Genomic DNA, 25,181 nt, shown 5'->3' with positions numbered 1-25,181 from the left:
CCCTTTTTTTTTTTTTTTTTTTTAAAGTACTGGGGACTGAATCCACTGGTGCACTACCACTCAGCTCCATTCTCAGTCCTTTCTAGATTTTACTTTGAGACTGGCCTGAAACCATGCATGATTCTCTGGCTTCAACACCCTGAGTTGCAGGGATTGCAGGTATACACCAACATACCACTGCTATTTTGTAAAAACAGGATTCTACACAGGAAACAAAAGGGAAGCAGCTCAGGGCAGCAGTCTGCTTCACCCACAGTTCATAAGGGGATCTAAACTCAGAAGGCAAACACATTCTTAAGCCTACAGAATTCTGTCACTGCGCAGATGAAGCCCAGGCATCCACTGTCAGAGAGTGAGTGAGGGAAACATGAACATTCAGGAAATTGAATCCTGGAACCTCCATATACCCTGCTTTTCACTTTTCCAAGTCATGGAAAGGCTCCCTTGCACACAGGTTTAATTCTTGCGAGCATTCAGTCAGTCATTTGAAGGTTCTGATCTGTGCTCTTTTCTAACATCATTTCTGACACTAAATCTGTGTTTACTGAATGCTAACCAATTCAATACCAACTGGGCATCAAACAATAAATTCTGATACCACCAAGACTTAATACGGTCCCTGCAAATTCAGGGCTCTGTCCCAGTATACTGACCCCAGTGCAGATGTGAACACAAAGCAAGTGTTTGCTTGTGTGGTCAATAGTCCCCATTTTGAAGCCAGAAGGGTGGTACCGAGTCAACTCCTGAGCACAAATTCAGGTACTGTCTAAAAGAGGATGAGGATAAGCACCCAGAGATACTCCTATTGTTCAGGAAATTCCAGGGTTTTAGGTTTTCTGTGCCACAATCAGGGACAAAGACCTGTTTTTTAAAATTCTTCTATACATCAAAATGAAATTCTCCAGTAGGTGGAACCCAAAGTTTTCTTTCTCTGACTGGTCCTCACTGACACAAATTACACTCTGACAAGAACAACTATGTAGATGCAAAAACAGCTGAAGAGATTGAATTTCATGTAACTGCTGAAATCCTGGAAACCAGTCGTGATTAAAGAAATCCCCTGTATAATGCTTTGTACTCTGGGGAAGCAGCCTAGTGCAAACAACACTATACTCCTTCCACTTACCTGATGTCCCTTTACCTTACCTATGACAAAGCCAGACACAGTTTCCAAATTCTCACTTTTTGCCTCAAAAATTGCCAGCTCAAGTGATTAATAGAAACAAAACCGTTAGGCAAACTTTCCTTGGTGGTTTCTCCTTCCTCCAAGCCTGGGATCCTTGACTCACCCTCAACCTGAGCCAGCACAAAATCTCTTTATTGTCACCCTAAGAACAGGAGCTTACGTTGCCATCTCCATCTTCCCCTCCAACCTAGTTTCTACTCCCATCTTCTTCTCCCAAGGAAAAAAGTCCCTTTTCTACTTATCCACTGAGATGCTCGGAACCTTATAGTTGGGGCTTCGCCCTACTGCAATGCTCCTTTCAAATGAAGTCAGGTCCTCCTTTAATCAGCGTTTCCTTTTTAAAAACAACGTCTGGAACCGTCTATAACAATGACACGGGGGAAACTCCCCTCCCAGCCAGTCCGCGGGACGCCCTAGCCACCGAGCTTAGCAACGTGGGGANCCGAGCCTTGAGCCAAGCCGCTGGGGGAGTGCCCAGGACGACCGTCGGGGGGTCCCCGCCGGGTCCCCGACCCCCGCCGTCACCGCACAGCCTGGGAGACGCGCCTGCGCCCGGCAGAGGGCTCAGGACCAGGTAAAGGCGCCGCGCAGGTCCCCGCGGCCGGACCCGCCCCGCGGAACAGAAGGGACCAGCGGACCGAGGGCCGAGCGCGGTGCCAGGCACCTACGGAGCGGAGCGGGTTTCGCTGGGTCCCCGTCCCAGCCAGGCCCTGTGCCCACGTCCGGGACGCCTGGGCCCCGCACACTCACCATCTCCTTGCTTCTGGGTGTCCTGCTGTCCGCCTCACGGCTGCCGAAGTCAAAGGAGGTCACAAGGCCAAACAGGAAGAGCAACCTCGGGAGCCCACAGAGTCTCAAAGATGGCGGAGCCAGAACGGAAGGTCCCGCGGTTCGGAGCGGACCCACCTCCCGCCGGCGCTCCTGATTGGACCGCTCTGCAACTCCGTCCCGCCCCCGAAGTTGACTGTCAGTCAAAGACCCGCCCTGAGTGCGCCACCTGAACCGAGCCGCGATCCCCTTCCCTCTCTGACTGAAACCTCTGTGAGTTCCAACCAGAGCTCTCCCCAGGCCACACTTCTCCCAGGCCGCGACCAGCAGCAGCCCCAAGACGGTGCACAGAAGCACAACTTGCTCCTGGCTTTCCACGGCGGCTCTGGCTGCTTCTTCAATGGGCCCTTCTTGTTCCTCCTGGAAATGGGGCCACAGGTGTGCTCAGGGGATTCCAAACTCAGTGTCCCATGCAGACAACCCTGTTCTCAAGAAGGAGGGGTGCCTAGGACAGGCCAGGCCAGGCCTCACTGGAACAGAGACAGCTGACTTCATGGTCAAGGCCTTTTTACTCCTCCTTCTAACCTACCTATTTTTCAGCCAAGAAAATAAAGGTGCCAATAAGAGATTAAATAGGTAAAGAAACTACAGAGTTCTGTGGCAGCAATACTCTATGTCCAGAGTCACAAAGAGAACATGAACTCAGGTTAAACATATCAAAGTTATTCAGGGATCAGAAAGAAGCTGTCAAATTCATAAACTTTCTCCAGGATAGTGCCTAAATGTGTCCTTCTCTAAGCCTGACCTTAAAAAGATTTTATTTACATAGAAATTACAGGTTGACTACAGTAACTCCATGCATGCCAAAATCAGAATGTTGTCCAGAAAACAGCTACAGAGAAAACAGACTTATAACCTATAAATGTGTAATAATGGTTCACTTTATGCTTTGAATATAGCTCTTGCTGCTGTTACTGTAAATTATTTTCAAAACAGACAAGTTTCTCTCTCTTCCTCTCTCTCTCTCCACATCCCTAATCTCAGGGGAAACAGGATTACCTTTCTTCCCTATCCTGGGCAGGGCCATCTGTCCTTAAGCACACATCAACCACAAAAACTAAGTAATTCAGACTTCAGGGATGGTACCAGAAGATCTAAGAAATGACACTCCCACATTAACAAGTTAATTACACATCAACAGAGAGTATCTAGAATGTAGCCATTACCTCTTTAAAAGCCCTCTATTCTCCCTGACAGTCAGAATCACAGCCTCTGGGACAGGAGCAAAGCAACATAGGGAGACCCTATCTCAAAATGGGGAAAAAAAGAAAAACTAAAAAACTGGAGATGTAGTTCATTGGTAAAGTGCCTGTGGGGGCAATCTCCTATACCAAATTAATTAATTAAGAAAATAAAGATGCAATACATTAGAATGACAACAGGGAACACAGTGTTGCCAGAGACAAAAACAACTGCCAAAAATCACATTTCACATACTTTTACACCAGTAAATATCATTCAAAATATATCAACATATTATTTACATAAAAGTAAGTGGCTCCTAGGGCTGGGGTTGTGGCTCAAGGATAGAGCCGAGGCTCTGGGTTCGAGTCTCAGCACCACGTAAAAATAAATAAATAAAATAAAGATATTGTGTCCAACTACAAATAAAAAAAATTTTTAAAAAGTAAGTGACTCCAATATCAACACAAATTATAAAGAAATACTCTGGGAGCCAGGCATGGTGGTATACGTCTGTAATTCCAGTGACCTGAGAAGCTGAGGCAGGAGGATTATGAGTTCAAAGAGAGCCTCAGGAACTTAGCAAGGCCCTAAGCAACCTAGGGAGACCCTATTGCTAAATAAAAATAAAAGGGGCTGGGCATGTGGGTCAGTGGTTAAGCACCCCTGGGTTCAATCCCTGGTACCAAAAATAAAATAAAATTAGAAAGCTTGCTACCAAGGAAAAACCTAAATAAACCCTGTAGCTTTAGATTTTCTTACTTGACATAATTTGAAAGGTTGAATAGTGGGGTACTACATTATTTGTCTCCACTAGCTTTGTTGTAGATCACATCTGTCACGTAGGTTATGATGTCAATGATTGCTCAGGTTACTATTCAGGGATTGAGACTGCTTTTGCTGAAAATACTTCCTCTTCACTTCGGCTGAAAGCAATGAAAAGGCTTGAAACCTCTCTGTATGTCCTTTGCTGTCTTAATCTTTGGGTCAGATTTCTACTAGAAAGAAAAGGGAACCCTGTAAGAGACTGTTGCTATCAATGGTCCCATCTTGCTTGATTCCAGTTCCCTTTCTCATTGGCCAGCTATGGGGCCTTCATCTGCATTCTGGTGATCTTGTTTATTTTTCAGAGCTGACTCCAGAAACTGGTTGTTGATCACAAAATTAACCCAAAAACAGACTGCCTGGCTCAGGTTCCTGAGATAGTGCTGATTTCGGCTCATATTCCCCTAATTGATCTTCATATAAACATTCTCCATCTCCCCAAAGACCTTGAAAGAACAAACTGAGACATTAGTCATCCTCCTTTCCTGGTTGGTAGCATCCTCAATAAAGTCTTTCATTCTCAACACTTGACTCTCATTGATCAGTTTTTCCAAGGGATGAGCTTCTGCACCTAATTTCAGAAATAAGCTCCCAAACATTTACTCTCCAGTTCCCTGTGCACACAATAACTATGGAGGATTCTAAAGGACTTTTGTTTGCTTTGGCTAAACTATTGCTATTTATCATGTGAGGAATCAAAGCAGAAATATAAAAAAAGTTATTTAGTCATCAATTTATTTATTTGGTAGCGGGAATTGAACCCAGGGGCTCTCAACCACTGAGCTACATCCCCAGACCAATTTTTAGATTTTATTTAGAGACAGGGTCTCATTGAGTTGCTTAGGGCTTTGCTAAGGTGCTGAGGCTGACTTTGAACTCACGATCCTCCTGTCTCAGCCTCCCAAACAGCTGGGATTCCAAGCATGTGCCACCAAGCCCAACAAGACCTCTTAAATAGGTGAAACCACAAATGTCAAGTTAACTTTATAAAGATATAGGAAAAAGGACTAGGGATATAGCTCAGTGGTAGATCATTTGCCTTGCAGGTGTCAGGCACTGGGTTTGAATCTCAGCACCACATAAAATAAATATATTATGTCCATCTACAATTTAAAAAATATTTAAAAAAAGATACAGGAAAAACAAAATTTAGGATTTGTGATCAACAAAGACTATCCTGGATAAATTAACAGGCAGATGGAAAGTTGGGAAAACGTGTCTGCATTGTCCAAAAGTGACAAGGGAAAAATACTGAAAATCAAGATGTCAGGTCGGTGGCGGTGACTTAGGACAAAGCAGCCCTCGGGAAAGAAACATCTATCAGGCACCAACAGAAACGCCTATCAATCCGCAGGATCTCCTGACTAACGCCTGTCAATCATCAGGACCCCCTGGCCAATCGTGGAGTTTAGCCAGCTCCCTGGACCAACTACAGTGGGACAAGGGACTCTAAAAATACCTTTCCTGTCCCAAGCCCTTCCCTTCCTGCCTAAGCCCCATAGAACCCCAGTCCAGGTTGAGCTCCCAGGCAGTTTCTCCTCAGACCCTTCACTCTGTCGGTCTGATCAAGTTCCACCAGGGAGTGATATCTCAATGAAGCCTCCTTTGGCAGCCTTTTAAAATCTACCTCCTTTGGTTGCTGCCGGCCTCGCCTGATCTTACACAAGAAACCAGTTATATCAAGACATAGGAATCTCAATACAAAAAATGAGCACAGAATATGAGCAGATAATTGACAGAAGGGTTACCTGAGCAAAAGGAAGGATAGACAAAAGGAAGAAAAGGAGGGAGGGAGGCAGGAAAGAATGTAGGAAGGAAATTAAAAATGGCCATTGCATTTCACTGTTTATCAATGAATTTCTCCAAATTAGAGAACACCCAGTGATGGTTTGCCACGACACACAACTAAACCAGTCAGGGTCACTCCAGGTGAACAGGGCTGGCACAGAGACAGAGAAATACCTTTTCCTTCGGGTTCTATGACAGCTCCTCTGACCCAGCTCCCCCAAAGGAGGCAAGGCAGGCAAGAAAGAGAGAACATGCCTCGAACCCGGGTTTTATTGGGGGGAGGATGTTCCATGGAATACTGTACCCCCCAAAAGGACAAAAGGGTAGGATTACAAAGGAACAGGTGTGTGTAACTCAACCCCAGTGGGTGACACCTACTCCTGGAGCCATGCCTTGTTATCTGAGCTGGCATGACCTTGCAGCCTTGCCCGCCTGAACACAATAATTGTTCAGTGCCTCAGGGCATCGGGACTTAAAGGTGCATTCATTCGAGGAAGCTCCAGACAAGGGTTGGGATAGGAGGAATAAGGAATCCTTGCACACTGCCAGTGGGAGGGTAGAGTGGTGGAAATGCACATGTGCACTATATACCAGGAAATGTGCTTCTGGGTCTCTATGATGCCTTCTCACACCTGTTTGTAAGGCAGCATTGGAGTCGATGTTCCCAGAAGCATTTCTTTCAGTGAGGGAACTGTTACTGGGTAGAAGGCAGGAAAGACCATGGTGATGCAGAGAAACAGACCATCCATAAGCCAACAGGGTAAAGGCCTCAGAGACTGGAAAGAGGGAATGAGGCCATTCCAGCCTAGAAGGAGACATCGGGCCTGGGAATGTTCTGTCGCTGCCCCTAACAGATTCAGCCACACAGCTCCTTAGTTATGCCTAACCCTACCCCTAGCAATGGCTAACCACTTAATCTTCTCTAAAATCCTTCCTCTTTTGCCAACAAACCCACACCCCCACCCTTATGTTAATAAAGGCTTAAAAATTACTTTTCCTAGATTTGCTGAAATACTGAGCTGATTGGCCCCTTTCTGAATCCTATTCCCTACCAATCAAATATAGGGACAGATCAAACCCATGAAACACCCTAGACAACAGAGACCCTTGGCATCCCTCTCTTGGGACCCCTTCCTCTTCAGGACCTCTGCTTCTATTATTCAAATAAATCTTGTTTTTTGCTCTCACCCTGTTCTCTGTGGATTTCATTCTTCACATCACATGTTGCTCTGGCAGGAACTAGATAAAGACACACGATATACGTTATCTGGTAAACAATACTGACCGAATACATCAAAAACCAGAAAAAATTCTCTAATATTATTCCATTTGGACACATTATAAATATATGTACATTAACTCTGAGGCAGAAGGATCTCAAGTTCTCACAAATTTGAGACCAGCCTCGGGAACTTGGCAGGACCTTTGTCTGGTTAAAAAAAAAAAAAAAAAAGGAAAAAGAAAAAAAAGCAAAGACAACGACTCAAAACTGCCTGGCCTTGCACTGGGAATTTGGCTCAGTGGCAAAGTGTCTACCTAGCATGTGTGAGGCTGTGGGGTTGGTTCCCCAGCACCCTCCCCACACAAACACACATAACCTGTCCCAGCATCTATCCACTACCCAATTCCACAGCCACATCCACATTTTAGGTTATTTGTTCCAGCAAAATTCATTTCTTTCTTCCATTCAATTTTTGTTTTGGTCAGCTTCATGTGAGACTGGGGAATTCCTAAAGAACCAGAAATTTATTTTCTCACACTTTCAGGGGCTGGGAAGTCTGATATCATGACACCAGCACCTGGACATGTCCTTCCTGCTGCATTCTCATGTGGCAGATGGCAAAGGGGCAAGATGAAACAACTCACTTCCATGAACCTGTTAGAGCGGCATCAATCCATTCATGAGGACACATCCCCCATCATCCAAACTCCTCTCCAAAGGCCCTGCCTCACAATACTGTTGCATTGGGGACTAAGTTTCCCGCATAGGACTTTGAGGAAAACACTGAGACCACAGCATAAGACTACACGTCCATTTTAAGTTTGAATCTGAGCTCTGACTTTTATTTCCAAGAAGTTATAGTTCTAAGATTTTTCACTTACAAACACAGGAAAACCAATTAAACAGCCATGCACTCCAAGATCAAGGACACCACTATTTACTGACCGTTCAGTCTATTCTGGGAGCTACTCATAAACACTCTGGCGTGCAACTCAGAAAACAATCTCTTGAGATTGGCACTGTGCTGATCACCACGTCATTAAAGACTCTGACTAACAAGCCGACAGAAGTTCCTTCCCTTAGGACCAGGTCACACCCTCATAAACCCATCATCATGTTAAAAATGCATTTAATACACCTCATCTACTGGACAGCACAGCTTAGCTCTACATACCTTGAACATGCTCAGAGCACTTCCATTAGCCTCACCTGGGGAAAATAATTGAACAAGGTCTGATTTCTACAGAAGTGTTGAAAATGTCATGTAATTTACTGAATATTGTACAGCACAGACTCATCAGTTCTTTACCATTTCCTGATCACAATGCTGACTGGGAAGAATGTCATACTGCATGATCAATTCAGGAAAATACCCAAATTCAACATTCTGGTACTCCACCCTGCCCAGAGTTGGCTGTGTGACTATCTCTATGACTAAAAGGGTATCTCCTTGGGGCCTGAGGCTTCTGCAGGTCTCTTCCCAAGAAGCCCACCACGGGCTCATCCTGGGAATCTCCAGTAGCCATTCAGGAGGTATGTGCCAAGGCATGGGGATGGGGCAAGAACAAAAGAAGTGTCCAGGTACCAGGGAGTGGACATTCTAGAGGGGGAGCTGGTGAGCCAGGGACACAAAAAGGTATTAATAAGCAAGTCACATAATAGAACTTTAGAGAGGAATAGATGGTGTCATGAGTAATGGAGTCTAGTGGGTAGAGTTAGGAAAGTGCATTAGAGAGGGATTCAGGATGGGAACCCTCAAGTATTTAGAGCTAAAGAATATGAGAATCTAGCTGGGTGCAGTGATGCATGCTTGTAATCCCAGAGGCTCGGGAGGCTGAAGTAGGAGGACTGTGAGTTCAAAGCAGCCTCAGCAACAGCAAGGCACTAAGCAATTCCGTGAGACCCTGTCTCTAAATTCTCTAATAAAATACAAAACTGGGCTGTGGAGGTGGTTCAGTGGTCGAGTGCCCCCAAGTTCAACCTCTGGTACCAAAAAAAAAAAAAAAAAAAGATGAGCCACTGATGAACACAATACTCACAACTTTTAGAAAGTTTGCTTCAAGTAGGATATTTTCTACAGCATTTTACACAAATTACTTTGTATTAGGCTCTTCATGTGACTTGACATTCATAGGATTTCTTAACATTCATAGGATTTCACAGCGTGAGGAATTTTCATAGGATATTCAAACTATTTGTCACAACTGACAACTTTCTCATATTTTTCACATTCACAGGGCTTTGATCCAGTGCGCATCCTTACATGTAGGCCAACTGAAAACTTCCACACATCTTCTATTGAAGCAGTGTCTCTCTACATTATGTTCTTCTATATCAGTGAACTGAACCAAGATGATGAGAGCTGTGGCGTTGAGTCCTCTCCACTCTGCATGCTCATGTGTGCTACAATGGTTGTATGGTAATGAAGCCTTCCCACATGCTACAAATAGGGTTTCTCTCCAGTGTGAATCTTTTCATGTTTTTCTAAATTATTGGAGCCCTTGTAGGCTTTCCCACAGTGCTTACATAGTTTTTCCCTCCAGAGTGCATCTCTTCACGTCTTTGCATTCTACTGTACTCTCTGAAGGCTTTCCCACATTGCTTATGTACATGAGGTTTCTCTCCACTGTGATTTCTTTCATGTATCCGAAGAGTACTGGCTCAAGTGAAGGCTTTCCCACAGTGCTTACATATGTAAGGTTTTCCTCCAGTGTGGATTCGTTCATGTATTTGAAGGAAACTGGAACATCTGAAAGCATGCCCACATTGCTCACACACGTTTCTTTCTAGTGTGAGTTTGTGCATGTCTTCGACAATAAACAGGAAGACTGAAGGTTTTCCCACACTGCTTACATTCGTAAGGTTTCTCTCCAGTATGAGACCTTTCATGATCTCGAAGGTAACTGGGCCACTTAAAGACTTTATCACATTTTTTTACATTCATAGGGTTTCTCTCTAGACTCCTGATACTTAAGTCGTCTGCATGTAGAGTCAGACGTGATGTGCCTCTTAAGGGATGAATGACCAAAGGCCACTTCACACACACAGCTTTCATGAGTCTTTACTCCAAGAAGTGTTTTCTTGTTCAGAATATGATCTGGAGGAGTCTGGCTGAACATTTTTTCACACTGTCTACTTTTTTTATATTCATCGAGTCTCTCTACCACTTGACTTCTGTAACAAAAAAGCAGCACAATATAAAGGATTTGCTTATTAGTGATTTTACATTTATTAATATATATTAGCTTTCATGTTAACACCATCAAGAAGTGTGTAGGCTTTATACCTATATAAACCAAGGGAACTTGAATGGACTAACTGCTTGGCAAGATGGTTCAACAACAGATATTGTCAAAGCAGTGATATTCACTGGGTTTCTTGATTGGGGTTTTTGGGAGGATTTTTTCTTTTCTTTTTAAATTGTATTTTTGGAACTGGGATCCAATGTATGACTTTGCACATGTGAGGCAAGTGCTTTACTGCTGAGCTATATCCCAGCCCTCACTGGGGTTTCTTGATACTATTTCCAACTTAACTATTTTGCAAACACTGACCATCTAAGTCACATTTAAGTACAGGTTAGGTATTCCTCATCTGAAATGCATGGGCCCAGAAGTGCACTGAATTTCAGATTTTGAAATATTTGAATATACATATGAAATATTTTGGAGATGGAACCCAAGAGAAAAGGTCAAATTCATTTAGGTTTTATAATATACCATATGCTCAAAGCCTGAAAGTAATTCCATACAACATTTTAAATAATGTTGTGCATGAAATAAGGTTTCTGTACATTAAATCATGAGAAAATGTCACTTGTAGCATCATGCTGGTGTTCAAGTAGTTTAGGATATTGCAGCATCTAAATTTTGAATTTTTGGAGTAAGGATGCTCAACCTGTATTTAGTTCTGGAGAAAATATTCTGAGAGAAAATAATTTTGAAACTGGGCTTATTTGTTTTGATTGCAATGTTTTAATGTTAATGTTTCCAACTCACTCCAAATTTCTTGAGGAGTGCTGCTTTCTCTTGTGAGTTCAAATCATTAATATATATATTAGCTTAAAAATTGATTTCTCCACGGATTTTTGTACTCATCTTCAATGTTCTGATACCCCCATTTTTGTCCTAAAATGTAGACCCAGAAAAATCATTATGAATTATCATCACATAAAATTTCTAAGAACGTAGGTCCACATTATATTGAGATCATGTTGAATTTTTTACCAAAGCATTCCCTTTTCATATGCCAAATCTTTAAACAGCATTGATGAATACTTGTTCCCTAACTGACTAGGTGAATGAATGATTTCACCCCTACCTACAGAGGCCAGGTTCCTGAAGGTTTCCTGCATCACAGCTCTGTAGAGCTTCTTCTGGGAATGACTTAGCAATGACCACTCTTCCCGGGTAAAGTTCACAGCCACATTCTCAGAGGTCACTGACCCCTAAAAGAATCCCAAATACGTTTTCAGGAGGAAGGGTGAGTCTGACAGCTCCTGGGGTCCTGTACTCAATTCATGACAAGGTCACATAAGGCTGCAAACTACAAACGTTTATTGCATGACTTGGTTGTTACATTCTTTCTCTGCCCATACCCATGTTCTCTCACACAGCTTTTCTGATGCTAGATTTGAATGCTTCTATACAGAAATAGCAGAACGAGAACATTTGTCACATTGGGGAGTTCAAATATACTGCTGGGGCATCCCTAATATCTCCTTGTACCATGGACCTATAGCATCTATCCACGTAGTGTAGGCAACAGACTTAATATCAGTGGTCTTGAGACTTCATCCTTAGAAATACTTTGTCACTCATTCTGCCTCCTTTACTGGTAGCTGGGAACTGGAATTGGGATGGACTTCATCTATCTAACCAACAGGAAAAGCTTGATTTGCCTAACTGGTTTATGCAAATGGTATGGGAAGTTGCTTTACTCCTGTTTCCCCTCTAAAAGTCTGCACTTTTCTTACCTGTTTAATAGAAAGGGCCTACCTGATCAGTCCTGAAAATCTTGTTTGGGTAATGAATCCCTCTCTCTTTCTTTTTGCAGCACTGGGGACTGAACCCAGGACCTCGCACATGTTAGGTAAGTACATTACTACTGAGGTACATCCCCAGCCCTTTCAAGAAAGTTTTATCTTAAATTGCCCAGGCTGGGGGCTGGGGATGTGGCTCAAGCGGTAGCGTGCTCGCCTGGCATGCGTACGGCGCGGGTTCGATCCTCAGCACCACATACACCACATACAAACAAAGATGTTGTGTCCGCCGAAAACTAAAAAATAAATATTAAAAAAAATTAAAAAATAAAAAAAATAAAATAAATAAATAAATAAATTGCCCAGGCTGACCTCGAACTTGAGATCCTCCTCAATCATCCTCCCCAGTAGCTGGGAGTATGGGTGTATACCACCATGCCTGGAATGAATGCTAGATCTCTAATGAGCTTCCCTAATGGACAGTGGTTGACAACTTTTAGTAGTTGACAACTTTTCACCTGGAGAATGCAGCACATCCTCTATGGTTACGTTAAGGGACATATGGAAGCATGAACCTAGTATCCTTTACATCTAATTTAATTAAATATTTGATAAAACTCATGAAGGATAAATACTCAGTAGCAGAACTGGGTAACTATCAGTGGGAACAATTTACTGTATACTTCAAAATAGGTAGGAGGAGTTTGCATGTTCCCAGCATGAAGAAATGGTAACCATTTGAGGTGATAGATGTGACAATTACCCTGATCTGCTCATCACACACTGAACACAAGTACCGAAATATCAGATGGTGCTCCATAATATACATAATTATTATGAGTTAATTAAAAATTAAAAACACTTATCAAATAGCCTTATATTTTATTGGGGGATGTCAAAGGAAAATGAAATAAGGTGAAAGAGGCAAAGGTTTTTAAGAACTCAATGTCTCCTCTCACATATGTCTATAAAATCCCATAAGTTCCTCCAAAATAGATCTTTTAGGAGTTAACCAAAACTATTTTACTAAATCTAGTAGGAATAACAAATTCTAACAGAACTGAAAATCTTCCAAATGGGAAAGAGCTTGCCTAAAATACATAAAGGGTTTTGAAACTATAATATTTAGAACATCATGCTAATAATGGATAGAGATAAACCAGTAAACTAAGTATAGGAAAATAATGTTCACATGTATGAACAGTAGATTAATAATAGCACAGGTATGAAATAGAAAAGTGTCAGAAATCAAAAGCAGTTTAATTCATGGGAAGGGGTAAATTGGTATCTAACTGGAAACTGCATTACCTCCCAATCCATTCCATGTACAATAATCAATTCATTATACATTCAAATGGGAAAGGTAAAACTCAAAGACTTCAAGATGTCAAAAATCTTTTGAAGGCAGATGTAGGGCACAGGCCTGTAATTCCAGCTGCTCAGGAGGCTCAGACAGGAGGATCCCAGTTTGAGGTCACTGTGGGCAACATAGTGAGATCCTATCTCAACGTAACAAAGTGGGAGAGGGGCAAGAGGGGCTGGGAATGTTGCTCAATGCAAGAGCTTGGCCTAGCGTGCCCAAGGCCCTGGGCTCAATTCTAGTCCTCAATAAAAATTTGTTAAATTTTTCTGGATGAAAGAAGAGACTCTTCAATACTTTAAATACAGGGAGATAAACAAGAAAGCAGAAGTAAAATAACCTGAACACATGCAAAATGAAAGGATTACTCTGCCAAGTTAAAACAAACGAACACATGATTTAAAGACTGGGAAGCCAGGCAGGGGGGTGCCTGTAATCCCAGCAGCTTGGGAGGCTGAAGCAGGAGTATCCCAAATTCAAAGCCAGCCTCAGTAACTTGGTAAGGCCCTGTCTCTAAATAAAATATTTAAAAAGAGCTGGGATGTAGCTCAGTGGTTAAGCGCCCCTGGGTTCAATCCCCGGCATAAAAACCAACCAACCAACCTGGGAAAATGATCATAATGTATTTAATGGTACATAAAAATACCATACATGGAAAAAGATCCATGTCCTTGACAATGAAGGAGTAGTCAATAAATCAACAGTCAAGTAGGTCCCATTTCATAATCATAAGTACAAAATTTAGCCAATAAGATAGTGCCAAGTGTCAATGTCCACAGCAAGTCATTATGATGAATGAAGATCACTGGACCCACTCCATTGGTATTTCCTATTGTTTGAATTTGAACACAATCTAGATAATAATGTACTCTGGAAATCAAAGGATTGCATTTTAAGCATCCTTTCCATACACCAAAAAATGGTAGATATGTTAGCTCAACTTAGGCACTCCACAATGGATACATATTTCAAAGCATGATGTTTTAAATTATAAGAATTCAATTTTATGTATCAATGAAAAGTATATGGATATTTTTAAAATAAAATAAAAATAAAGACAAAGACATTAAATATGTTATGCAGAGAGATAGGTTTCTAGCATTAACTGAAAAAACAGCTGGGGCTAGAGTTGTGGCTCAGTGGTAGAGTGCTTACCTAGCATGTGTGAGGCACTAGGTTCAATTCTCAGCAACACATATAAATAAATAAAGGTCCATTGACAACTAAAAAAATATTTAAATTTTTAATAAATATTTAAATATTTAAATAAACAGCTGGAGTGCTTATATTAATTCAGACTAATCAGGCAGTAACTGTTCAAGGAAAATTATAAGGAATACAGGGATCAAATAATGATAAAGCAGTAGGTTCTCCCAAAAGACATAATAATCCTTAATATGTATGCTCCTAAGAGTCACGTTATGTGAACCCAAACTTAAAACAAAGAAAATATAGATCTATAATTATATTTGAAGACTTCTACAGACATATTAGTAATTGACAGATAAAGCAAAAATAGTCATAACAGAATTAAACTCATTAGGGCTGGGTTTGTAGCTCAGTGGTAGAGTGCTTGTCTGGCATGTGTAAGGAACCGGGTTCCATTCTCAGCACTGCATATAAGTTAATTAATTAATAAAGGTCCAATGAAAACTAAAAATAATAATAATAATTAAGTATCATCCATTAACTGAAGCCATTTGATATTTCAGAATACTCCACCTAACAAATACAGAGTATACACTATTCTCAAGATTACATGGAATACTCACCAATATAGACCATGTTCTGAGCTATAAAACACACCACAACAAATCTAAGGGAACAGAAATCATATAAAGTATGCTCTCAGAGCATATTGGAACTGAAGTGGAAATCAACAGCAGAAATATAGTTGGAGAAACTTCAAATTACTACAGACTGAACCATAGATTTCTTTTAAAAAAAATGTTTTTAGTTGCAGATGAACACAATATCTTTATTTTATCTATTTTTTTAATATTTGTTTTAGTTTAGGTGGACACAATAACCTTTATTTGTACTAAGAAACTCAGCAAGACGCTGTCTCTAAATAAAATACAAAAATAGGGCTGGGGTTGTGGCTCAGCAGTAGAGTGCTTGCCCAGCACATGCAAGGCGCTGGGTTCGATCCTCAGTACCACATAAAAATAAAGGTATTGTGTCAACTGAAAAATATTAAAAAAAAAAAAGAAAAGAAAAAAGAAATCAACAAAACCAAAACCTATTTCTTTTCTTTTTCTTGTTTGGTACCAGGAATTGATCCTAGGGCACTTAACCACAGAGCCATATACCCGGAACTTTTCGTATTTTATTTATAGATAGGGCTTCACTAAATTGCCAAGGCTGGTTTGGAACTTGCAATCCTCCTGCCTCAGCTTCCCAAGCTGCTGGGTTTACAGGCATGTGCCACAACCATGCTGAGCTCCAAAACCTGTTTCTTTGGCGGGGGGTGGGGGGGTGGGGGGGTGGTAATCAATGAAATTGACAAACCCCAGCCAAACTAACTGAAAAAGGAGAAAACACACAAATAACCACCACAATGATATAATGAGGGGATCACTGACACTAATTCCATAAACATTAAAGAAACCACAAAGGAATATTACAATTCCATGCCAAAAAATTTACTAACTTGTCTGAAATTAACCAATTTCTGGAAAGAAATAATCTGCTAATACTCATACCAGGAGAGAGAATATAAACAGAGGGGACAAAAGTATATCATTTTGTAATATATCAACAATAAACAATTGGATATGAAATTTAAAACCACAACATCATTCACATAATACCCAAACCAAGAAAAAAGCAAAAACAATAAACCTCATGAAAAAGTAAGAGGCTCTCTGGGGCCCCACCCAGTAGGCACTAAGCAACTCAGCGAGGCCCTAAGCAACTGCCTCTGAATAAAATATAAAAAAAAGGGTGGGGATGTGGCTTGGTGTTTAAGGTCCTCTGGGTTCAATTCCCAATACCAAAAAAATAGAAATCAAAGGTTTAAACAGCAATACTGATCAGTAAAAAGCAATGTATAATCATACAGATATAAAGGATATAAATAAATAAAATAAATTAGATCATTCCGAGTGTAAGTCACAAGCATACATACATACGCTTGAAAGGTCAGTGCACTCATCCATAAACAACTACTGACACCTTAGATTAAATTAGTCACAATGTAAAAAGCAACATTTTCCCCAATTGTGTAAAAAAAAAAAAATCAGCGGTGTTCTAGCAGTTGGGAACAAAAACTGAGAATGATATTATCAACATCAAAAATAAAACCCCTGCTGGGCATGGTGGTGCAGGCCTGTAATCCCAGCGGCTTGGGAAGCTGAGACAGGAGAATCAAGAATTCAAAGCCTCAGCAACTGGCAAGGCACTAAGGAACTCAGTGAGCCCTGCCTCTAAATAAAATACAAAATAGGGCTGGGGATGTGGCTCAGTGGTTGAACTCAGATTTAACTCAGAGCCCCTGAGTTCAATCCCTGGTACCCCCCCATCAACAACAACAACAAAACCCCAAACCATCCAAATCCCAAAATAAGTGAATCTAGGTTCTGCATTAGGAGCAGCATGTGTGTGACAGGCAAAGAACCAAGAGCTTTTCAGTACAAAGGAATGGGATCTTAAGTGTACTATTAACACCTTCAAAATCCCAAAGAGGTAAAACCCAGCAAAACTACCTCATGATAAATACAGGGTAAAGCCATAAAGAACTTCAAGAAGTAGGAATTATTGTCATCTCTGGGTATGGAGGTAGGTGAGAGTAGGGAGACACTCCAAAATTAACTACCATTCTACCTGGATGGTGACGCTGTGGGTGCTTATATTCTTAAACTTAGTATGAAACAGTTTATTTCAAGAATTCTCTTTGCTTCTTCAGACCTTATCATTCTATCCACTCAGGTTCAAACCAAGAAAATAAAAATCTTACATTTGCATCTTGAAATACATACAATTCTTCACTGCTTAACTAAGCCTGAGCTGTTCAAAGGAAACAAAAGGGAGCAGCTCAGAGAAGATGAGCACTTTAGCCAGAATTCACAAGAGAATCCACACCCCTAAGCTTGGGCCCAGGGTGGCTCACATTTAGGCTGTGAGTGAGGAAAGCCTGAGCAGCCCGTAAATGAATTCTAGGGACTCCATACACCCTACTGTCCAATCCTCACAGTCCTCCATTGTCCCAATTCTCACCAAAGACCACTCACCCAGTTTAAAGCTCTGACTTGTGACATCACTTCAGGTACAAAATGCATGGTACTTATCAAACACCACTGAGTGTGCCCCAATTCTACTCTGACACCAGAGTTAACAGAGACCATACTAGTTCAGTGCGCAATCTCACCACACCACCCCCACTGTAGATGCCAGTCCAAAGCTGTCTAGTTACCAGTCCTGAAGCAGTTATCTAGAGGTCCCACTCTGAGTTATTCCATTAGCATAATGGGATATTTTCAGAAAGAAGCTCCTTATGCACAACCAAAGACATCCTATCACTCAGGAAATTCCAAGGGGTTTAGGACATATGCGCCAGAAACTGGAGACAGAGATCAAATATATTTTTTTAATTATATCACAGACCCCAAAGAAATTCTCAAATTCACAAATGCTCCTCCAGCAGAACCCAGAGGTGTCTGGGTCAGAAATTCATAGACTTTCTCAATGGGCACAAATTATGCTGACTAACCCAACTCTGTGGATGCAAAATCAGGCTGCTAAGAGTTTAATGTCACCCAAGCCCAGCCATCCAGCAATAATAAAAGAAATCAAGTCCCATTGCCTGTGTTCTGGAGAAGCAGCCTAGTGCAAAAAACACCCTTCTCATTACATTTAGATGATACTGCCCCCCACCTTTTAAACCAGACATGTATTTTCAAATTCTTGATTTTTGCCTCATATGACTAAGCTGAACTTATCAGTATAAATAACATATACTTGTTCATCAAACTTAAATTCTCTCCTTCCTCTAGACCTGTGATCTCTGACCCAATCTCAGCCTGAGCCAGCACACAACCCTCCCTTTATATAATGGACAGTCTTCAGGGGAAACTTTCTCTGGTTCAGGATCTTATGTTCCACCCTCCATCATCCCTTGCTCTCCCATTCTTCTGCTCTCTTCACCCCACTCCTGAGGGTGGGGGTGAGGGAAGCCCTTTCTGCTTTCTACTGGGATATCTGCAGACCTTACAGCTGAGGCTTTCCCCCTACTACAGTACTCCTTTCAAATAAAGCCATATCCTCAATCAACATTTCAATTTCACTTTTTTATTTTTGGTACTGGGGATTTAACCAGGGGCAATTTACCACTAGGCTACAACCCCAACCATTTTATTTTGAGACAGGGTCTCACTAATTTGTTTAGGGCCTAAGCTAAATGACTGAGGCTGGCCCTGAATTTACAAGCCTCCTGCCTCAGTCTCCGAAAACAGCTGGGATAACAGGCGTGAACAATCACACCTGGCAACATTTCATTTTGTACAACATGTAGAAAAGCCCAGGAATAAGAACCACAGCCTCAGAGAGTAAGCATATCTCCCCTTCCAGTCCAATGCTGTCCACAGGTGCAGGTGGATCCAGGCTTTCCAGTGTCTCAATACCAAGTATCCTTCTGTACTAGGTGTGGGACATACTTGTGGGTAGGCTGGGACATACTTAGGGGTAGGCTCCCAGGAAGAAGCTAATGGTTCTCCAAGACCTCCTTTCATAATTTCATTACTTGCCTCAGTTTGGAATCACTGGGGGAGACCTCTGCTCCCCAGTCAAAATGACAATTTTTTGGAGGGGGAGGGAGGGAGACACCCAAGTGTGCTTTACCACTGAGCCACATCCCCAACCCTTTTTATTTTTCATTCTAAGAAAGGATCTTGCTAAGTTACTGAGGCTGGCTTCAAACTTGCAATCCTCCTGTCTCAGCCTTCCAGGTCAGGAGATTAGATCTGTGCCAATGCACCCAGCTACAATTCACTTACTTTATGAGAAAATATCCAGTTTGAAAAATCCATCAAGATAATGTGATAGTAGGAGCAAATGTGACTCCATTTTGTTTTATGACTTCATCCTGTAAAACAACCATGCCAAGTAGAAGAGTCATAACTGGGGCAAAATGTTCTTTTCCTTTTGCTATAGAAACCTTTAAGAACACGGAACTACCTAATGGGGTATTGTTTCTGTAACTAGGGTAATGGGGCTCTGTTTCTGTAACTGGGGTGACTGGGCTAACTGTGATTGGTTAGGCTTCCCTCTGCTTGACTGCACTGTCCCGCTTCTGTAACCTGGCTTGCTTGCATTGGCTAGACCCCCTGAACATCCCTTTTGCGGTTTTCAAGCTTATAAGGAGTGCCCTTGCAATTGTTCAGGGCTGATCCGGGGAACAGCTTTGTGTTCTGGTCAGCCGCCACCGGTGTGCTTCAATAAAGGCTTGATTCGATTATACGTGAGTGGTCTGGAAGTCAGTTTATGAAACCCTGGGACAAAGCTTTAACAATAACTCAAACTCAGTATTTATGTTAACAGCAGGGAAGGAAATGGTTAAAGCACTGGTATTTCTTTGCTCCAAAGGAAAAGCACAAGTATCTATCCTTTTCAGACAATAGATATGACATTTAATTATTTGTTCCATGACATTGAATCATTTAGCAAGAAATGTACTGAAACATTTCTTGGTATTACCATGCTCTGACCCATAGGGTTTAACATTAAGCTGGTAAGTACAGGTAGAAGGAAAGAGATCAAAGTTATTTACACGGACAATTCTCCACCTAGGAAAGGAGAGGTACTGACACTGATGAACCATTTTATTTTGAGAGGGGGGTCTCACTAATTTGTTTAGGGCCTAAGCTAAACGACTGAGGCTGGCCCTGAATTTACAAGCCTCCTGCCTCTATTTCACCAATTTATCTATCATACTTTCTTGTAGAAATATGTTAATTTCCCTCATTCATAATGGGAGCCTGGTGTTTCCTAATTTTCTTTTCTCCAGTGTCTTTCTCAAGCCTAAGTACTGAATTGAAAGGATGAAAAAAGAACTGAGAGGCATAATAACCACATTCTGGGGGAAAAAGGGAAATGAAAAATTTTAACAGAGCACAAGACTACATACTTTTTTTTTCTCCCATTTTTCAGTACTGGGGAATTGAACCCAGGTGACCTCTACCACTGAGCCATACTCCCATCCCTTTTTATTTTTTAATTTTCAAACAGGGACTTGCTAAATTGCCTAGGCTGGCTTGGAACTTGGAATGCTCAGTCTTTCGGGTAGCTGGTATATTACAGGTGTGCACCACTAAGACTACGTACTGGTTTTTAATAAAATCCACCTGTATACTTACCTCTTTGGATATATCTTACATTTCAAGCTCGATTGATAAAATGTTTTACACTGAATGAGAAAATGAGGCTCAAATAAACAACTCTTTTTGAAGAAGGAGCAATGCTGGCCTGTAACACGGACATAGGTGAAACATTAAGACTCATCTTTTTGCCACACAGGACATCCCTCTCCACTCCCACCCTCCACCCCAGTACTGCTCACTCACAACACAGGATTGTGCCATGCGCTGGAAGTGTGCTGAGTTTTTGAGTTCTGGCGCCATCTCCTTTTCTTTGGGGAGAGGTTTTCTCCTTCCACCAATCTGGGAATCCAGAGAGTAAGAATGTCTCCGTCTTTTCCCCCTCAATATCAGCATCCAATCAGGTGACGACCAATACGAATCAGAGGAAGGGGGATCTTGGTGGAGAATATAAAATCTTAACCCCGCTGGGGCTATTTAGATGAAAGCAACAGCGCACTCACACCAAGGAAGAACGGTGCTGCGCATACAAGGCCGTGGACCGGGCGCCCTGCGTACCAAGACTCCAGGGAAGAGGGTGGACATCCACGGTTCCTCCCGCGCACACATTTCCCACGCGAGTCGCGTTCTCTCCGCGACCCTCCCGCGGTCACTGCAGTCCGGGGAGTCGCGGGGCTGTGGGGCGGACCTGCCTAGAGAGAGCTCGGGGCTCAAGTAGCCACGTGCGGTCAGGGCAGGACACCGGGGTCCGGGCTGCCCGCAGCCCCTCCATGCGGGCGGCAGGGAAACCACGGCCGCGTTGGTTCCCGCAGTCCTTCCTGCCCCGCCTGCTGATGTCACCCCCTCCGCAGCCAGATACACCATTTCCCGGCTTCTGGGGTCTCCCCGAGTCCCTCCTAAAAAGCACCGCAGCTGGTGGCGGTCACAGAGTGATAGAAGAGGAGCCACCTGAGATCGCTTTCAGCCCTTCACGTGCTGTGGCCGCCAAGGCTGCTCCGGGAAGCACCGCGGGAAATAAGGTGGGCGGCGACCCCGCCCAACGGCTCTCCTGATTGGACAGATCGTGAGGCCCGCCCCTGCTTCCTGAGGACAGAGGCGCAGTTCCCACCTTCCGAGCCCCGAGCGGCGGCAGAAAGGATCCGCTACCTGGCTGGGTGGAGCTTAAACGGCACCTTCCGGCCACAACCCGTCCCGGCAGGGACTTCCTCATCTGGCATGAACTGATTCAGCCTGAAGGATAATGAGTTTTAAACAGTACTTGATCCTGGCTTTCCAGAACCGGCCCTGTCCTGGGCTGTGGCTCTGTGGCGCTCAGAGCGCTTGCCTGGAAGATGTGAGGCGCTGGTTCGAACCTTGGCACCACAAAAATAAACAAAATAAAGGCCTGCTGTCCATCTACACCTACAAAAAAAAAAAAAAATTAAAAAGAAAAAACTGGTCCTGCCTATCCACTGGATTCAGTGGGCCCTTTCAATTTTTTTACCCACGTGCTTGAGATAGGAAAGTCTCGGGGAGTGGCTGAGCTGGAAAGTTCCATAGATTTCCTCCTGGCACCTGTTTAGATGAACTGGCGGGCAACCAAACCGCAATCCCCCTCCCAGACGCCCCACCGTGGAGCCGGCTTGTTTGTCTGGGAACAACTCTGCCACTGGTGGCGCTCGAGAGCAGCTAGTACTTGGCGAGTAGGGTGCAGCCTCGGAGGGGCTTAAAGGCCCTGCCCTTCCTTCCTTCTTTTTTGATACCGAACCCAGGAGTGCACACACTAAGCCATATCCCCAGCCCTTTTTATTTTTTGAGACAGGGTTTACCAAATTGCTTAGGGCTTAAATTGCTAACGCTGCCAGGCGTGGTGGCACACGCTTATAATCCCAGGGAGAGCTTGTCTCAAAATAAAAAAATAAATTGGGCTGGGAATGTGGCTCAGTGGTTAAGAGCCTCTAAGATAAATATCTAGTACCAAAAAAAGAGAAAGTTGCTAATGCTGGTCTCAAATTTGCCATCCTCCTGCCTCAGCTTCCCGAGTTGCTGGGATTTTAGGCATATGCCACCGCACCCAGCTAAGTGCTATCCTTTCTTGGAATTGCAGATATAGGGATTTAGGATAAAGATAATTTTTAAAGGAATTGTCCACAAGCCTTTGAAATGCAGAAAGGACTGTTGTAACTCTTGAGCTTGAGTAACAAGCCTTTGTTTGCCATGGTTAGCCTTCTTGGGTGGCTAGGAAATCCCCAGACCTTGTAGATTCCAGCGGCAAGAACGTGACAGCTGACACCATCCTTGAGATCCGTAAGTCTTTGAACTCAAAAACCAAGAAGGAGCCGGTGCGATAGCACATGCCTGTAATCCCATTGACTGGGTGTAAGGCAGGAGGATGGCAAGTTGAAAAGCCAGCCTCAGCAATTTACCAAGGCCCTAGGTAATTCAGCAAGATCCTGTTTCAAAATTTAAAAGTGGTTAAGTGCCCCTGAGTTCAATTCCCGGTAACAAACAAACAAACTCGAAGGAGCTCAGTGGCCCTCTTTGAAACACTTTCTCTTTTTCCTCACTGCATAAAAGGATCATGTAAGTTTCTCAGTCTCTGTGGGTTGAATTTTTTTCTTTCTCTTCTTCCTTTCTTTGGCAAAAAGTCCTTTTCTCTTTTAGATAATGAGTGCTTCTTTATAAAAGCACTGCAGCAACCGGGCATGGTGATACACGCCTGTAATCGCAGCAACTGAGGAGGCTGAGGCAGGAAGATCACAAGTTCAAGGCCAGCTATGTCTCAAAATAACAAATAAAAAGGGCTGGCACTGTGGCTAAATGGTTAGTGCCCCTGAATTCAATCCCCAGTACCAGTTTCTCTTTCTTATTTATGTTTCACTTCAGTACTCTGGACATGGTTGAAAATTAAAACATTTCACTTTGGTAATTAATAATGAAACATAGGTCCTTTCCCTGTCTTTTCATTTTTGCTAAAAAAATTCGAATTAATCTCTAAGCAAATAGATATCTTTGATACACCAAGAAGAAGGTCAAATAAAATGAAATAAGAAGGGACTGGGACTGTATATAGCTCAGTGGTACAGTGCTTGCCTAGCATGTGTAAGGTATTGAGTTTGTAATGCTAGATTCATGGGTCCCCAGTAGACCTCCAGGAGCCGAATCCGATGCAATCACACAAGAGTCTTTATTGCAAGCTCGAACCTGGACTCACAACCGTTTCCAATGCAGCTGCCCCAGGGAGTGAGGCCCAGTCGTTTGTTCAGTAAAGATTTATAGGTTTTTGGGGATACTCTATGTGTCTCAACATCACACAGCAAATCATTTCATATCGTGGGAAAGTCAAACAACATTAATTAGCACATTCACTGGGAGAACAAGTTGGGTAAGGGTGATTGGCCAGTACAAGAGGGGGATTCGTTTGAACTGATTGGTTTAATCTGTGAGAGGTGTACGTGCTAAACTACATGGTTTCCCAACATGTTGTCAACCACCATAAACTACTAGGGGGTCATCTGGCATCCCAGATATTTTCTCTGTCTCATGCTGATTGTGGTTGCTAGGGGGTTGCTATGGGGCCTCACCTAGCCTAACTGAATCAGGAACACCTGGTGCTGCAGATCTCTCCTGTTATTTGCAGACAAACAATTCAGCAGGGTGGCTATCTGCCTAGGAGTGCTCTGTGGGTTTTTCCAAGGACACGGGTCACGCCCCCTTCCTCTGGACAGGCCTTAAGGTAGAAGCTGCTGTTATTTTTTTTTTTCCAACAATGGAGTCATATCAGTTTCTCAGGTTAGAATCTCAGTACTGCATTTAAACAAAATAAAGGTCTGTCAACAACTAAAAATAAATTTTAAAAATGAAATTAGTGGGCTGGGGATGTGGCTCAAGTGGTAGCGCACTCGCCTGGCATGCACAAGGCACTCACTGGGTTTGATCCTCAGCACCACATAAAGATAAAATAAAGATATTGTGTCCACCTAAAACTAAAAAATTAAAAAAAAATAAAAGAAATTAGAGGGTTGGGGTTGTGCCTCAGTAGTAGAGTACTTGCCTAGCACATGTGTGGCCCTGAGTTCCATCCTCTGCACCACATAAAAATAAATAAATAAAATAAAGATATCATGTCCAACTACAAATAAAAAATAAATATTTTTAAATGACATAATAAAAATGCATATAATTTAGAAAAAAGAATAAGTTACAAAGTCTAATATTCCTTGTCTTTGATTATTTTTGCTTTTCAACTTTTCCACGGCCTCAGTAAAAAGTCTCTTGGTCATCAAACCATGGTCTCTAGGCCAAATCTGGCCATCTGATTTTGCATGGCATTTGAGCTTAGAATGGTTCTTACAGACAATATCTGTAACTACTTTGATAGGAAACTTGAACTCTGAATTCCCAGTTGAGAGAATTGTTATCCCTGTGAAAAAGAATTTTATCCTTCTCTTTTCTTTCTCTTCTTCTCTTTAGTAGACCTTTATGCAAAAAAAAAAAAAAAAAAAAAAAAAAAAAAA

General features: G+C 42.5%; 1 protein-coding gene and 1 long non-coding RNA gene across 5 annotated transcripts in view; both read right to left on the bottom strand.

Annotated features, from left to right (window-relative positions):
- Positions 1-25,181, bottom strand: part of LOC107145313 (zinc finger protein 709-like) — a 56,755-nt gene that overhangs the window by 12,650 nt on the left and 18,924 nt on the right. For 3 of the 4 annotated variants that reach the window (XM_015489199.2, XM_048794964.1, XM_048794963.1), the window contains exon 1: positions 1,937-2,100. The exons of the other annotated variant lie outside the window; for it this stretch is intronic. In XM_015489199.2, coding sequence (XP_015344685.1) covers positions 1,937-1,939 — 3 coding nt within the window. In that variant the 5' untranslated portion in view covers positions 1,940-2,100. Of the gene's footprint in view, positions 1-1,936; positions 2,101-25,181 lie in introns of those variants that run through there. 4 annotated transcript variants of the gene reach the window in all.
- Positions 9,084-11,830, bottom strand: LOC125613727. Its single transcript, XR_007344281.1, has 2 exons — positions 11,352-11,830; positions 9,084-10,205 (listed from the first exon to the last, which is right to left on the bottom strand). It is a non-coding gene; the product is annotated as an uncharacterized LOC125613727 (long non-coding RNA).

The sequence above is a fragment of the Marmota marmota genome, unplaced genomic scaffold, assembly GCF_001458135.2.
Source record: "Marmota marmota marmota unplaced genomic scaffold, marMar, whole genome shotgun sequence".
NCBI lineage: Eukaryota > Metazoa > Chordata > Mammalia > Rodentia > Sciuridae > Marmota > Marmota marmota.
This window is presented reverse-complemented; position numbering and strand designations above follow the sequence as displayed.